Source organism: Natator depressus, chromosome 11, assembly GCF_965152275.1.
Source record: "Natator depressus isolate rNatDep1 chromosome 11, rNatDep2.hap1, whole genome shotgun sequence".
Classification (NCBI taxonomy): domain Eukaryota; kingdom Metazoa; phylum Chordata; order Testudines; family Cheloniidae; genus Natator; species Natator depressus.
The window spans coordinates 37,428,581-37,444,938 of NC_134244.1; the positions used below are offsets into that span (position 1 = coordinate 37,428,581).

Genomic DNA, 16,358 nt, shown 5'->3' on the forward strand with positions numbered 1-16,358 from the left:
GTATGCAAGTCTAGCTGGTAGAAAGGAAAAACAAGCCTCTGATTAGGCAAGAAGAGTGGGTCTGGGGGCAGGGGAAGAAAGGGCCATTTACAAGTTTTATAGAGTGATCCATTTCTTAGGAAACTAATGTTATTTAAAAGCATTTTGCATCTTCATCTCCAATCCTAGGGGGAAAAAAACAGGATCTGTTCAGGGTATAACCCTTGAGACTCTTGCTCTAGGATGTCAAACCCCAACAGGACTAGCCCGTTTCCCAAAGGCAGTCACAGTTCCAGTGGATATGGTGGCAGGAGGAAGGGATTGTAGCTACAGGTCACGACTTCTCTCCCTCTCTTTTAGCATATCCTCTTACTGCCCCTGTTAACCCCCACCCACCCAGACTTCCAGATGTCGCAGCAGGGGGCTTCTGGTAGAAGTAGCCACACCATGCACGGGTGGGGCAGAAAGCAGTTGCCTTGGGACCCAAAACCGTAGTATATATTGGAGTCATGTGCCAGGAAGCTGGGCAGAACCTCTCATAAGCTGAGGGTCAGGGAAGTGGGAAGGTAGGTCGACATCAAGAAGAGGGAATAGTAAGAACATGGGGGAAGAGCTGCTGGAAGGGGCACAAAGAAGAGAGAGATGGAAGCCAAGTTTACTTGGCCTAAGATTAAATATATTGAAGATTTCATGTCCCCAGAGTCAAGAGGATGAAAATTCCACCCTGGCCCCGTACACCCCGCTTGTATTTTCTTAGCTGAACATCAGCTAAGAACGGCTCACCAGACATTGTAGCAGGTCAGTTTAGTGCTGACCTGGGTTTTATGCTTATTCTTTTACAGCACTGGGCAGACACACAATTTGTTTTCCATCTACTGGCTTCAACCTCTGCCCAAAAGGAAGAGCTGCTTTCAACACACTGGAAATAAAAGTGAACTGAAAAGGCTGGTTCTACAGATATTGAAATTAATTAACAAATAACTTTTACAAGTGCAAAACTGTAAGCCATGGCATATAATCACTGCTGTAAAAATACTACAGATTTCTCCAATAAGCCCCATTCCCTGGGCTCACAGATGGCTATACAGTACCTCACCTGTTCCAAGTTCGTCTAATTAACTTGACATTTCTCCTTTTGAATGTAACCAGGTATTTTCCATCCCTTACTAGAGACCCAACCATTGTCTGATCAGCTCCGGCAAAATAAATAGCACCCACGACTACTCTGGGGCCATACATGATCCCAGTGTGAAGTGCATCCATGTCTTGGTCATTTCTCATGCAAAATTGCCCATGTAACAGTCACTGGTTTTCTTTCCTCTCCATATTCAATTGAAGTATCTGAATGCAGCATTTAAAGGTCCTTCACTCTGGAATGCCATTGTGCTTTCTGTTTATATTCCTACACAGAAGCTGCACACTGGTCTGCATGTTAAGCTATGTTGTTTTTTTGCCAACTTTGAGTATCAAACCTTTGGCTATACTGATAGTTTGGTGGCATAATCTGCCTCATGAGAGTAATAGTTACTAAATTTAAAGCTGGAGCAGTTATTTTTCCCCCGAGTTACTTTCCTTCTAAATTCATTTTGTTGTTGTGGGTTCTATTTTACACACAGTGCTTTGGTACTTGCAAAAACCACTTTAATGCAACTGTAATAAAAGTGAAGAAACTATTTCCTGTAGTGAAGACCAGCTCTTTAAAGGTTTTCCTGGATACAAAGGAAGTGTTTTCATGCTTCTACAGCATATCACTAACGAGCAGCACTATAATAGGCACACCCTTCGAGGATATTGTTGACTACTTCATCAATAGATTGTGTTCTCTCTATCTAGGTACTTATATAGCCCCAATTACTGTGGGATCTGAGCACTTGTGGCTTCCCAGCCTTTTCCCTGGCTTCTTTAGTGCAGCATGGAATTTCTAAATTCTAATCCTGATGTTTCGTGTAGCCTTGGGCAAGCAGCAAGCCTCCCTGGACATCACTTTTCTGTAAAGTAAAAGTTACCCACCTATTTTCACAGGAGAATTAGTTAATAATTGTACAGCGCTTTAAAAATCCAAGATGCTGTATGTGCCAAGAATCATTAAATGCAACCACAGCTCATGCACTTAAATACTTTCGCTCTTGCTTAGTGACTAATGATCTGTTCACAGCATTACAAGCATGTGAAGCGCTTTATCAGGAGCCAGATGAGTTTATAATTTCTCCTTTTCGTTTACTCTTATTTCAATAGAGCCTTTTTCTCTGTAACTGATACTTCTTAATTACATCGCCTGTCAAATTGCACCTTCTCCCCTAATTTGGACAGGCAAGCCGTTTCCTTATTCTCATTCAAACCAGTTTGAGCAAGTAGTTTCACAGTTCCAGTTCTGCTCTCACTATTGCCTCCTTCACAACTATTGCCTCAACGCTTGGGACTTTTAACAGTAGATTAGGCAAAGCACTGAACAGTGAGCACTAGGGAACAATCCTCCATTGCACGCAGATGTACAGGAAAATATAATTGGGGTGCGGGGAGGGATTTCCATTTCTTCTTTTGAGCTTTATGAACCAGGTTTCCTTTCCAGGTGGCATTTTCAATAAGGCAAGTAAAGAACACAAGTAGTTGCAGGTGATCTTATAGGAGAGCGTTATCTGCCACATTACAACAGTAATGCACAAAATACACAGATCAAGGAAACTCATTACACAGTCTATTTGTGCAACACTTTTATTTTCCTTTTACCTTTGCAGTCATCTTTGAATAATCATGTAAACAATAAAATGGAATGAAATTACACTGAGTTTTATGCAATTGGCTCTAGAACACCCCAACAATTATGACAAGGCGTTATAAATAACTTTTTCTTAATAATATATATTTGCCATTTTCAGTACATTAAAAAGCTGCCATTTATCTAGTTTTAGCTAGGAAGTAGTTTAAATGGTAACATCCAAGGACTATACCTCCTTGAACATATGCTCCAAATTTCAGAATCTTTCTAAAGTTTACTAGCTCCATAATAGCTATGTCACAGGTTAAGCATAAGACTACTTGGGTCAGAATTGGGTTTTTTTTGTTTTGTTTTTTAACAAAATTTTACCTTTTAGTCATTGCACAAACCCCTTTCTATTATTTTCACTCCACCTTGGTATTTTGCAGAATTTCAAGTAAAGCTCAGATTCTGTTCAAGTTTTATCACCTTTACAAAATAATTTCTATCGCTTAAGGATAAGCCAAATCAGAGATGGGCACAGTAAGCAGTCTAGCTTAATGGCAACATTTTATAATAATTCTTGCTTGTAGACTCCCCAACAAAGCATAGTTTAGGTCAAACTTGTCTAAAGTCTTTGCTACAGCATATCCCCTTCTAACTCAGACAAATATATACGGTGCTTCTAGAACTGAGACTATTCTAGATTTAAGCAGCCTCAGGCACATTCTCAAAACATCAATGTCTGCAAGGCACCTCCCACACCCTTGACAATCAGATTGTGGATTGGTTTTTAGACACAGAAACCAATACAAGCTTCCTAAACTCATAATTCAATCATTTCAAAAACTAGAAGTTACAAATACTTCAAAGATATACCTGAAACTTTGTTTCAACAGGAGACTAACTGCAAGTAGCACATAATCAGCTCAATCATTTTCTTATAGCTAGGATGTGTAATGCATAAATATATGAAAAATAAAATTCACAGTCAGTTTTAAAACTAGAATTCAAGTTTGGCTAATATATGTTAACTTTTATAAGTATGTTAATTTCTAAATACAACAGAAGAGAGGTGGTATTGTCAATCAGAAGTACATAATTAAAATAGTATCACTGAAATTTTATGAAAACTGAAATAAATTTTAATAGAAAATTCCTTCTGTAACCAATAAATACAGCCACCTGAGTGCATTTCCATATGCTTTTCACATAGGGGAAATCCAAATTGATAAGAGACGTTTAGTAGCATTTTGAATGTTAGCAGCAGCGGTGTAGCTGAGGGCTTTGCTTCTTCTGACTTTGTGAATTGCTAGAGAATGAAGCAGAACTCAGTGTGGGTGCTTTAATTTTCTTCGCATCTAAGCTGGCCTCCTCACAAACTCACAATTCTGCTGGGGGTCGAGGGACAGACATCAGCTGACACTTAACTGAGCAAACCCAATCAGTTTCACCTCATCAGGGATCTCCGTGCCATCACAACCAGAAGCCTGCAAGACGAAAACAGACATTTATTAGAATAGGTTAAAAAGGAATATTTGACAGCCATTCTATAATTCTACATTTCCCTGTACTGCCACACTAGTAACAAAATGCTTTATTCAGTTTAGTGTCTAGACTGCTAGGACTATCCTCTATCACAGTTCGTAAACTGCACACTTATATCAAGGTACAAAATGTTTAAATCAATATGGCTAATTAAAAAAAGTTATGAAAAACAAACACTTGGGGCCATGCTTCCAGAAAACAGTTTGGAGTCATCCAAAACTGGCACTTTTAAAAAAACACAAAAGCAAATTATTTTTCCAGAGGGGCCCAAAGTCTGCCTTCTAAATGTGTGAGAATCAGAACAGCTTTATGCACAGTATAATATATTTTGTATATTTTCAAAAAATACATGCCACGAGATTACAATTACTGATTTCAAATCTGTTTTAGAATATCTGGCCATGAATTTTTAAATAAGAATAAGAAAATTTGTGGGGCATCAGTGCTATTGTTTGGGAAAGTACTAAGGGATCTCTCCTTTTGACACACTCTACAATCTAGTACTAGCAATCAAAGGTGCTTCTTTAGTAATGTGCTTTGTAGCATGCAACTGGCACAATGTAATATATGCATTTAAAGGGTAAATGATTTTCACAAATAATAGTGAAAGTATAAATCAAATTTTCTAGGAAGGAACTGCTGCTTCAAAACTACTTTTAACAAGTGCAATTTGTTTAGTCTAAATATTTTAATTATTCGTTTAAAATACAAAATTGGCCATCTGTAGCTGAGTGGTGACTACATTTTCACAGAAGTCCTCATTAAGTTGCTAGAAACTGGATATCTCTTTGGTGCATACATCTGATTATAAGAAATAAAGTAGTTTGTTTAATGGTGGCTAGTGGTAAATTACACACGAAAGACACCTTTTGACTCTACTTGGCACAGCTCCCATTAAACCGTTACAACACTTAGGGCACGTCTACACTTACCTCTGGAGCGATCAATCCAGCAGGGGTCGATTTATCGCGTCTAGTGAAGACATGATAAATCGACCGCCGAGCGCTCTCCCGTCCACTCCGGTACTCCACCGGAGCAAAAAGCGTAGGCGGAGTTGATGGGGGAGCGTCAGCAGCCAACTACCGCAGTGAAGACACCGCAGTAAGTAGATCTAAATAGCTGAAGTTGCATAACTTAGATCGATCCCCCCAGTGTAGACCAGGCTTTAGTCCCCCCCTATGAAAAATTCTCTTAATCCTTTTAAGTCTTTATTACAAGTTAGTGTGTATATTGTAACAGTAAGAAAAGAGCCACAGAACACGTACATAAAGTGCATGCTTTATCACGGAAATTTTTCACCAATAGTTTTTCACCACTGACAAAGAAAACTAACTGGGTGTTCACAAGAGCCATGCTGAGTTGCTTACTCTTAAAGGTCAGATACAGTAAAAGTATTTCATCAGTTTCTCCTCTTCTATTTTTGTTTAGGAGTAAGAAAGCATCATTTTATTTCTATTATAAAAATGCAGGATGAGACCCTGTCTTCTCTCTCAGTGCAGGGTATTGAATAGGCCTTAGATATCACTGATGCCCTATGTTAAAAGCTTCATGTAGCTCCACTGATTTCAGTAGAAAGACTCCCACTGACAATGGGCACTGGACTTTTAGTGACTAAATGGAGTTTTCATATCATCTACCAACAGGGCCAGATTAACTTGTTGTGGGCCGGCGCCAAACATACCTGTGGGCCCCCCTCGGGAATGAAGGGGCTGGGGCAAGAGCCCAGTGGGCAGGGTGGATTTGATTTAAATCAAGACTTGATTTAATCATAGTTTTCTACCTAAAGTGCATTCTTGTTGGTTGTTATAACCTTAATACATATTCTTCACAACTCAGAGATAGATGTAGGTTTCATTTTTAGAAGGTACACACTATATATTTTTAAACAGTGATTTATTTTGAAAATTTTTCAGATGAGTTTTACAGCTATATCAGAAAATGAATGATTGTTTGGTTATTTCATTTACCAAAGATAACTGAAGCAGATATTTATGAAGTCATTGGGAGATGAACTATCTCCAATTCAACAGGTTAATCATTAATATTTGGAGGATTTTCTTGCCAGGCTGTATTAGGAGGAGAACATCACCAGAAAGACATTTAAATTGTTTTATTTAACTAAAACGTTAAGTATTTTGGATTTTTTTCTTCAACAGCAAACATAATATTTTAACAAAAAAGCATATGTCCCTCGCTTCTCACATTTATCTCCAGACTTAAAATCACAGAATGTCAGGGTTGGAAGGGACCTCAGGAGGTCATCTAGTCCAAACCCCTGCTCAAAGCAGGACCAATCCCCAACTAAATCATCCCAGCCAGGGCTTTGTCAAGTCTGACCTTAAAAACCTCTAAGGAAGGAGATTCCACCACCTCCCTAGGTAACCCATTCCAGTGCTTCACCACCCTCCTAGTGAAAAAGTTTTTCCTAATATCCAACCTAAACCTCCCCCACTGCAACTTGAGACCATTACTCCTTGTTCTGTCATCTGCCACCACTGAGAACAGTCTAGAGCCATCCTCTTTGGAACCCCCTTTCAGGTAGTTGAAAGGAGCTATCAAATCCCCCCTCATTCTTCTCTTCTGCAGACTAAATAATCCCAGTTTCCTCAGCCTCTCTTCATAAACCATGTGCTCCAGCCCCCTAATAATTTTTGTTGCCCTCTGCTGGACTCTTTCCAATTTTTTCCACATCCTTCTTGTAGTATGGGGCCCAAAACTGGACACAGTACTCCAGATGAGGCCTCACCAATGCCGAATAGAGGGGAACGATCGTGTCCCTCGATTTGCTGACAATGCTCCTACTTATACAGCCCAAAATGCCGTTAGCCTTCTTGGCAACAAGGGCACACTGTTGACTCATATCCAGTTTCTTGTCCACTGTAATCCCTAGGTCCTTTTCTGCAGAACTGCTGCCTAGCCATTCGGTCCCTAGTCTGTAGCAGTGCATGGGATTCTTCCGTCCTAAGTGCAGGACTCTGCACTTGTCCTTGTTGAACCTCAGATTTCTTTTGGCCCAATCCTCCAATTTGTCTAGGTCCCTCTGTACCCTATCCCTACCCTCTAGCATATCTACCGCTCCTCCCAGTTTAGTGTCATCTGCAAACTTGCTGATGGTGCAGTCCATGGCATATTGAACAAAACCGGCCCCAAGACCGACCCTTGGGGCACTCCGCTTGATACCGGCTGCCAACTGGACATGGAGCCATTGATCACTACCCACTGAGCCTGATGATCTAGCCAGCTTTCTATCCACCTTATAATCCATTCATCCAGCCCATACCTCTTTAACTTGCTTGCAAGAATACTGTGGGAGACCATGTCAAAAGCTTTGCTAAAGTCAAGGAATAACACATTCACTGCTTTCCCCTCATCCACAGAGCCAGTTATCTCGTCATAGAAGGCAATTAGATTAGTCAGGCATGACTTGCCCTTGCTGAATCCATGCTGACTGTTCCTGATCACTTTCCTCTCCTCGCAGTGCTTCAAAATTGATTCCTTAAGAACCTGCTCCATGATTTTTCCAGGGACTGAGGTGAGGCTGACTGGCCTGTAGTTCCCCGGATCCTCCTCCTTCCCTTTTTTCAAGATGGGCACTAGATTAGCCTTTTTCCAGTCAGCCGGGACCTCCCACTATCGCCATGAGTTTTCAAAGATAATAGCCAATGGCTCTGCAATCACATCCATCAACTCCTTTAGCACCCTCGGATGCAGCGCATCCGGCCCCATGGACTTGTACTTGTCCAACTTTTCTAAATAGTCCTGAACCACTTCCTTCTCCACAGAAGGCTGGTCACCTCCTCCCCATACTGTTCTGCCCATTGCAGTAGTCTGGGAGCTGACCTTGTTCGTGAAGACAGAGAAAAAAAAAGCATTGAGTACATTAGCTTTTTCCACATCCTCGGTCACTAGGTTGCCTCCCCCATTCAGTTAGGGGTCCACACTTTCCTTGACCTTCTTCTTGTTGCTAACATACCTGTAGAAACCCTTCTTGTTACTCTTAACATCCCTTGCTAGCTGCAACTCCAAGTGTGATTTGGCCTTCCTGATTTCACTCCTGCATGCCTGAGCAATATTTTTATACTCCTCCCTTGTCATTTGTCCAATGTTCCACTTCCTGTAAGCTTCTTTTTGTGTTTAAGATCAGCAAGGATTTTACTGTTAAGCCAAGCTGGTCACCTGCCATATTTACTATTCTTTCTACACATCAGGATGGTTTGTTCCTGCAACCTCAGTAAGGATTCTTTAAAATACAGCCAGCTCTCCTGGACTCCTTTCCCCCTCATGTTATTCTCCCAGGGTATCCTTCTCCTGGTCCAGATCCATTCCTCCCCCAACAATCTTCTATTCATTGAACTTTTTGAAACTTTTCACTTTTAAAGAGAGGTAAGGGATTGACTCTGTGTACAGAAATTTGCAGAGGGACAACAGAGTTGAGGTCTTATTTCTCACCTCTATATATTATTTATTTAAAACATTTTTGCTGTTAACAAGCATGTTACCTCTGGAGACACAAATACAGTTTGAGAACTGCAAAACTAAGCATCTCTGATGGTATCTTCTAGACTGAGCACTGCGTCCCATTGAGTAGGTAGAAAGATTAACCTAAATAATCTATACAGAAGCCTGTGGAACCCCATAAGATTGGGTACCTAATCCATGAACTATTAGACCTCATTTACAAAACTTTTCTTATACATTACACAAATATATTGTCTCATACTATTAGAATTTATAATCCCTATTCCATGATGAGATATAACGTATCTTAATTAAAACTATCTTTAGATAGGTTTGTTCCTCAAAAATCCGATTTAAATTAAAAAAATTGGATTTTTTGATTTTTAAAAAAAAAGTCATTGATTTTTATCCACCCTGATAGCAGGTCATGGTGGGGGGTAGGGGGGAGGATTGGTCTCCAGCTGGAGCGAGGCAGGGGCCAGGGGCAAGATGAGCACAGTGGGGCATGTGGGGAGGGTTAGTCCCTGCTAGCTAGAGCAAGGCAGGGGCTGGGGGCAAAAGCACAGCAGGACAGGAGCTAGGGTTAGTCTCTGGAGCAAGGGAGGGGGTAAACTGCAAGTGCAGCAGGGCTGGGGAGGGAGTAAACAGGATCCCCCCCGCCCCTCCCCACATAGAGCGGGTACCTACCTTCTCTTTGATTCTAACCCATTCTCTTCATCTCTCTCTGCACTGAGCTGAGGGTGGGAGAGTACTGAGCACAGGGCTGGGAGTGCAAGGTCTGGGAGGGAGTTAGGGTTCAGGACCAGGCTAGGGGTTGGGGTGCAGGGTCTGGCCAGGAGCTAGGGTGAGGGAGGGGGCTCAGGGTTGGGACAGGAGGTTGGGGTGTGGAGTGCTTACCTGGGGCAGCTCCCATTTGGTGTGAGGGGTGCAGGTGGGAGTGTGTGTATGTGTGTGTGTGTGGGGGGGGGGTGCAGGAGCTCCTGTTTGGTGCTGAGGGTGGGGATGGGGATGTGGGGGGGGTACAAGAGTCAGGGCATAAGGTGTGAGGGGACTGGAGATGTGGGGGGGTGCAGGAGTCAGGGCAGAGGGCTGGGCTGTGTGTGAGGGGGGTGCAGGTGTCAGGACAGGGGTCATGGGGGTGCTCCCAGCCCCCTGCCCTGAGCAGCTCACAGCAGGGGGCTGGAGGGGGCATGCCCTGATTCCACCCCCTTCCCCCAGGCCCCGCCCCCCCACCTCTGCCTCTTCTCCACCTCCTCCCACAGCGGCAAATGTGCTGCGGCTCCGCTCCTCCCCCTCCCTCGTGCCAGTGAACAGCTGTTCAGCGGCCGGTGAAGCGCTGGGAGGGGGAGGAATGAGGCACGCTCCGGGGAAGAGGCGGGCGAGGGGGGAGCCTGGCTGCCGGCAGAGCCTGCCCTGCAGCAGGAGCCGGCAGGACCCAGCTTTTGCCTGCTGCCCTCACAGTAGGCTAGTTCTGTGGCTAGTCTCTGAAAACATCCACTCAAAGTGCAGCAGCAGTCAAAAAACCCTAACAGAATGTTGGGAATCATTACGTTAGGGATAAGATAGAAAATATCATATTGCCTCTCGATAAATCCATGGTACGCCCACATCTTGAATACTGCATGCAGGTGTGGTCACCTCATCTCAAAAAAGATATAGTGGAATCGGAAAAGATTCAGAAAAGGGCAACAAAAACGATTAGGGGTAAGGAATGGCTTCAGTATGAGGAGAGATTAATAGGATTGGGACTTTTCAGCTTGGAAAAGAGATGACAAAGGGAAGTTATGAATGAGGTCTATACTATGAGGTCATGACTGGTGTGGAGAAAGTATATAAGTGTAATTTATTCCTTCTCATAACATAAGGATGCACAGTCAACCTGTGAAACTCTTTGCCAGAGGTTGTTGTGAAGGCCAAGACTATAACAGGGTTCAAAAAAGAACTAGATAAATTCATGGAGGATAGGTCCCTCAATGGCTCTTGGCAAGGATGGTGTCCCTAGCCTCTGCTTGCCAGAAGCTGGGAATGGACAACAGGGGATGGATCTTGATGATTACCAGTTCTGTTCATTCCCTTTAGGGCACCTGGCATTGGCCACTGTTGGAAGACAGAATACTGGGCTAAATGGACCTTTGGTCTGACCCAGTAAGACCATTCTTATGTAGTATTGAAATCTGCTCAATTTTCAACAAGAAGCATGAAAATAGAAATTTAATAGAGTATAAATGCCAATATCTACATTGCATCATCAAATGGGTCATCGAAATTTATTGAAGACATGGAAGTTGCCTGGATCTAAATTCTTAGATATTGTATAGTTAAGGTTTTCTACGGGAGACTATAGTTGCTATTTAAGCAGAAGTCCAAACATGAATGGAAACAATCTGTAAACAGCCAGAAAGTAACAGACACATGGTAATGAGTAATGATAAATAAGGCAAGATTAACTGGCCCGCTTTTCAATCACATTTACAAAGTCAGTGGACAGAGGATGTGTGTTAGACTTCAGCTTTCCAGGAAATATTTACTAGCAAAATCAATTTGAACTGAGTTGTATAGAAACACTGTCAAATGGGGTGAAATCTTGGCTAAAAATTAATGAAAAACAGAGGAGAGTGTGTGGTAGATAACAAAGTTCAGTGTTAGACACTATTTTATTTGGCATCTATTCCACGACCTAAGAGCAGAAGGAATAAGATCACATATGAAATACACTGAAGGGTAATACTAAACTGGGAGGTATTAAAAAGTCAGAGGACAGGGAAATACAAGAGAAACCTAGAGAGGTTAGAAATATCAACAGGAATTAGATTCACTCTTGGAAAATGCTACCTAACAAAGAACATCTGTGGGAGAACTATCCAAATAGAAGATATTCCCTCAGAAGATGACACACAGGGTCCAATCCAATGCCCAGTGATGTCAACAGGCTATAGAACTATAGTTAGATAGGGGTAATGCTGAAAAAAAGTTAGGTTGATTGTACACAGAAAATTGGATTGAATTATGATCTGGCACCTCCCCTACCCAAAGAGAATCAGCATCATTTTGGACCATACATAAAAAGTCCTCTCTTCACAGACCAGGAGAGTGATACTCCTTTCCTACAGACATTTGGAATATCGCATCCCACTGTGTGTGCCTCAGTACCAGAAACATAGTAGACAAACAGTCAGAGAAATGCAAGAAAACATGTCAAGTGGATTGGTTTTTGATGAACTATTACATTAACTGAATGCTCTGTAGCTAGCCTGGCTAAACAACAACAAAGGGGAAAGACAAAAAACCCCTATATTTAGAGGGTAATTGACATAGAAATAGAGAAATAGTTTAGGGTATGGGATAAATAGTATGAAATCAGTCAAAGGGAAGTTTTAAACCTGCGTTAATGCTTTTCCCTGAATGGTTGGTTCTACTGAACAGTCTCACAAGGGAAGGGGTGGAAGCCCCATTGATCATGTCATTTTAAAATGACAGAGGGGGAACAATCCCACACCAACAAGTGGATGTACGAGGTGATCTATTAAGTCTTCTCTCTAAAAATCCAATCTAGACTATAAAAACTGTCATGAAGTAGCCTATTTTATAAAGAAAGCACCTCTCTGGAGGATCTCTTGTCTAAGAAACATTTATTCTATCCTTTCATATACAGCAGTCACTCTCAGCTGAGAGTGCTAAAAGCTAGAAAGTTAATTGGTAGCAGTAATATTTACATAACTAATCAGTCAACAGCTTTGGCTATACAAATTTTCAAGTTAATTTTGGAAAAATGCAAATATAGCACATCAACGCGAGCAATTTTGAAGTAAGTCTTTGCAACGTAAGGTTAAATTTATATTAATACATCTTGTATTGTTTTGACAGGGACTTCAGGCATCTATACATTTGTATATCGAAGATGATCATTTTGGTCAACTTTTATCAACATTTATTAAAAGCAGCAAAATAGCAGTAAGTGAGATAAAAGCTGGATTATGTGCAATTGCTATGGCAACTATTTGCTACATCTTGACTTCATATTTATTTTGAGTGACCTGAATGCCATTCCCATCACGCTATTTCACAGGCACACCAGAGACTACAGTCATTATTTACTGGTGTGAGTATGCCATTAAAAAATATGCCTGTCCATTAGAGCCCATTATTGTGATTTGATGGTTGGAGTTAGTGTTACTTCTTGTTCATTAGACTTTCACATGAGTGGCTCTACAATAGCTCCCAGTCACATTAGACCTTTATATATTCACCTTGTACGATGTGCTCTCTCCCCCCTACAGCTAAGAGTACTTGGCTCCACAGGAAAGCTTTATTAGGAGAGTGTAGCTTTGAATTCACTTTAATTCATGTACACGGTTCAGATACATTGGCAGAGATCAGTAAAATGGTTGTTTGCACCAAGATTCCCAACTTGTTTTACTTAAAAAGCACCAAGAGTGTAATACTGTAGCTGGGGGCCCTTCACTGAGTTCTCCGACACTCAGTGAGGAAACCATTGTAGGGACAGAGATTGTATAATTGTTTCTCTTGTTTTCCCTCCCAATTGCATGGCCTATCCACACAGCAACTTGGTTTTTAACTAACGACCAGATTGACACATCCATACACAACCTGCCTTACGGCCACGATTACATGAATGCATTCTGGGACCTCCTACATGGACTTCTGGGTAGTTTCCAACCACAAACTATTGCACTGAGGAATGGATTTAGAGGACTGAATTCAATGGCTTTCTCCCAGTCTAGAGAAGATCCCTCAAGCATTGTACTGGTTCAACTGGACGAAGGTAAAAATGATGTCCAATTCTTTCCAACAAGCTAGCGTAGGGTTGGGCAAACTTTTTGGCCTGAGGGCCACATCCAGGTATGGAAATTGTATGGCGGGCCATGAATGCTCGCAAAATTGGGATTCAGGAGGGGGTGTAGGCTCTGGGGTGGGGCCAGAAATGGGTTCAAGGTGCAGGTGGGGGCTCCGGGCTGGGGCTCCAGCGGGGGGTGCAGGCTCTGCGGTGGGGCTGGGGTTGAGGGGTCTGGGGTGCAGAAGGTTGCTCCGGGCTGGGACCGAGGGGTTCAGAGGGCAGGAGGGGGGATCAGGGCTGGGGCAAGGGGTTGGGGCGCGGGAGGAGGTCAGGGGTGCAGGTTCCAGGCAGCGTTTACCTCAAGCAGCTCCCGGAAGCAGCGGCATGCCCCCTTTTGGCTCCTACACAGAGGTGCAGCGCTAGCCAGACGGCTCTGTATGCTGCCCCGTCTGCAGGTGCCACCCCAGTAGCTCCCATTGGCCACCGTTCCTGGCCAACGGGAGCTGCAGAGCAGCGCTTGGGGTAGGGGCAGCGTGCGGAGCCCCCTGGCTGCCCCTACATGTAGGAGCCAGAGCGGGGACATGCCGCTGCTTCCAGGAGCCACACGGAACAATAGCATATGCAGAGCAGGGCAATCCCCCGACCTCGCTCCCCGGCTGGAGTGCCAGAGCAGGGCAAGCCCCAGACCCCGTTCCCTGGCGGAAGCTGAAGGGCTGAATTAAAAGGTCTGACAGGCCAGACGTGGCCCGCGGGCCGTAGTTTGCCCACTCCTGCGCTACTGCCACCAGCAATTGCAGAACACCCAGGACAGTTGTGTGTCCAATGGAATGTATTGTCCAGGCATTACTAGATCTTAGCATTCTGAACAGTGGTTTGTGGCAAAGCTTTTTCAGCTTTCTATTTTCCTGTTAGTTTGTACACTGTTCAAAAATGTAAACGTTCTGTACAGAAGAACAGCCAATAACAGATCAGAAGCTACAAAAAGTTTGCTTGAAATATTAGTAATTATTTTCTGTGTGTATCGTTTTTGTCACCAAGAACCTTTTACTTACCAATTTAAAAGTCAATGTTTTCAAGGCCTGAGGATCATCTACTATCTTCTGTAAATTAGCAGCAACTGTAAGACAAATTGTGAAAAGTGACATACATAGAAAATAGCATTAAATATGGTTCTCTTTCAAGACACTGATTCAGATGGGAGTATTAGAGCAATTCCACTAGCGCGCACGCACACCCACCCACACACACACCACTTAAATGGCTAAATTACTGCTGGGCTACAAAGAATGCTACAGTTACTAACAGAGCAGCACATAGGTCTAGAATCTATTATGTACATTACAGTGTACAATCTTTAATTTACAGGAAAGTGGAGAGGGGAATATTTGTGGGGGTGGTAATACGTTTTTCCATTCTTCTGGCCTTTTGCTAGCCCACGGCTAGATCTCTCTCTCTATGGTAACAGTTTCTGCTGTGTTAGAGTACATATTGAGTACAATGGAGTATCTACCCTGGAAGATTATAGGCATTCAGAGGGTATAAGGAAACTGTCTGGCCAACATGGCCAATTCAAATAAATAGTCTGACAAGTTTCGCTCTTGAAACTGAAGGGAAAAAAAATATTTAGAAAGCACACCAAGAAAGCTAAATGACTTTTTGTGACCTAAAACTAATTTAAATGAATCAACACAGAAACCAAATACTGTCACCAATATTTTCAGCCTCATGACAAGAGTTAGAAACGCAATAATGAGTCGGTATGCTACCAACGGGAATGATATTAGAACTATTTCTGCCTTTTTAAAAATAAGAGAGGACAAAGAAAAACAGTAAATACTTTTTTAGTGAAAGTACTTGACTTGTCTATTAGTCAATCTATTTAGATGTTAATCTTGGCAGATTCATTTGACTGTTTTCAAGTTCAATGATTTGTTAAACCTGCTCTACACAACCTTGCACATTACAGGATTCTGCACTAGCTAGTTCAGAATGAATCACTGTCAGCCTCTGTTCAATGCTGTCTTTTGAGCGTCGGTACCATTGCCAGGACATCACCATGAAAGAGAGGCTCCGGTCTCAGTAGAGATGTAGAGTCCATATGCACTCTTCAACAGAGTACAGGAAGGGTACTCAAGTAGTGGAGGTTTCTGAATACATAGGACAGATTACTGCAGCAAAATGGAGAATAAAGAAATCAAGTTTTACTAAAGCAATGTTTTCCTCTACATGCTTCCTTTCTGTTGATTGTATAAAAATGCAGAAAGCACACCATGGTTTATTGGTTTGCATGTTGACACTTCTTAAAATCCCTGGTCTCTCTGCCACTAGATATACATTAAAAAAGTACCACTCAGAACTGACTGAGGAAATAGAAATCTAATTACTATTGGTACTCACCATGGTCTAAACTCCACTCCGGAGTAAATGTGTACTGTCCCAATAGAATTTACTACACATCTCAGGGTGGAATTTTGTCCCATATAAGGAACTAGAGTTATTTAATTTGGTAACTTATTTTAAAAAATGTAGTTTAGCTTCCATGCAACCATGCCAAACATGGGGATCGGGAGGAGGGAAATGGGCTTCATTTCTACCTTAAGGTACGTGTTCACCATTACCATGGTTTTGGGTAGGGGTGGTATGCAGAAAACCTGGGGCAGAACTTGACCCTCTCTAGCTAGAAAAGGAATCTAGAAATAGTAGAAAGGATGCTTGAAACTTTAAGGCCAAACACTAAAGAATTCTGTAAGGTAAACTGTGGAACTGACAAGAAGTTTGCTTGTACAATTGGATTAATCCATTTCAAATTGAAGTGTTTTTCTTGTTTAAAATTCCATTGATTTTTTATTCTACTCAGCTACAGCTTTTGTTTTAATCAGAAAA

At 42.3% G+C, this 16,358-nt stretch overlaps 2 protein-coding genes across 3 annotated transcripts in view; one reads left to right on the forward strand and one right to left on the reverse strand.

Moving 5' to 3' along the window:
- The window catches only part of B3GALT1 (beta-1,3-galactosyltransferase 1), a 393,639-nt gene that overhangs the window by 368,792 nt on the left and 8,489 nt on the right, over positions 1-16,358 (forward strand). The window contains exon 5 of one of the 2 annotated variants that reach the window (XR_012641446.1): positions 12,545-12,560. The exons of the other annotated variant lie outside the window; for it this stretch is intronic. The gene's annotated coding sequence lies outside the window, so the exon portion shown is untranslated. Of the gene's footprint in view, positions 1-12,544; positions 12,561-16,358 lie in introns of those variants that run through there. 2 annotated transcript variants of the gene reach the window in all.
- STK39 (serine/threonine kinase 39) overlaps positions 2,713-16,358 on the reverse strand; it is a 205,771-nt gene continuing 192,125 nt past the window's right edge. The window contains exons 17-18 of the mRNA XM_074967495.1: positions 14,528-14,592; positions 2,713-4,164 (exon numbers count right to left, since the gene is read on the reverse strand). Of these exons, the coding sequence (XP_074823596.1) occupies positions 4,090-4,164; positions 14,528-14,592 (140 nt within the window). The 3' untranslated portion in view covers positions 2,713-4,089. The remainder of the gene's footprint in view (positions 4,165-14,527; positions 14,593-16,358) is intronic.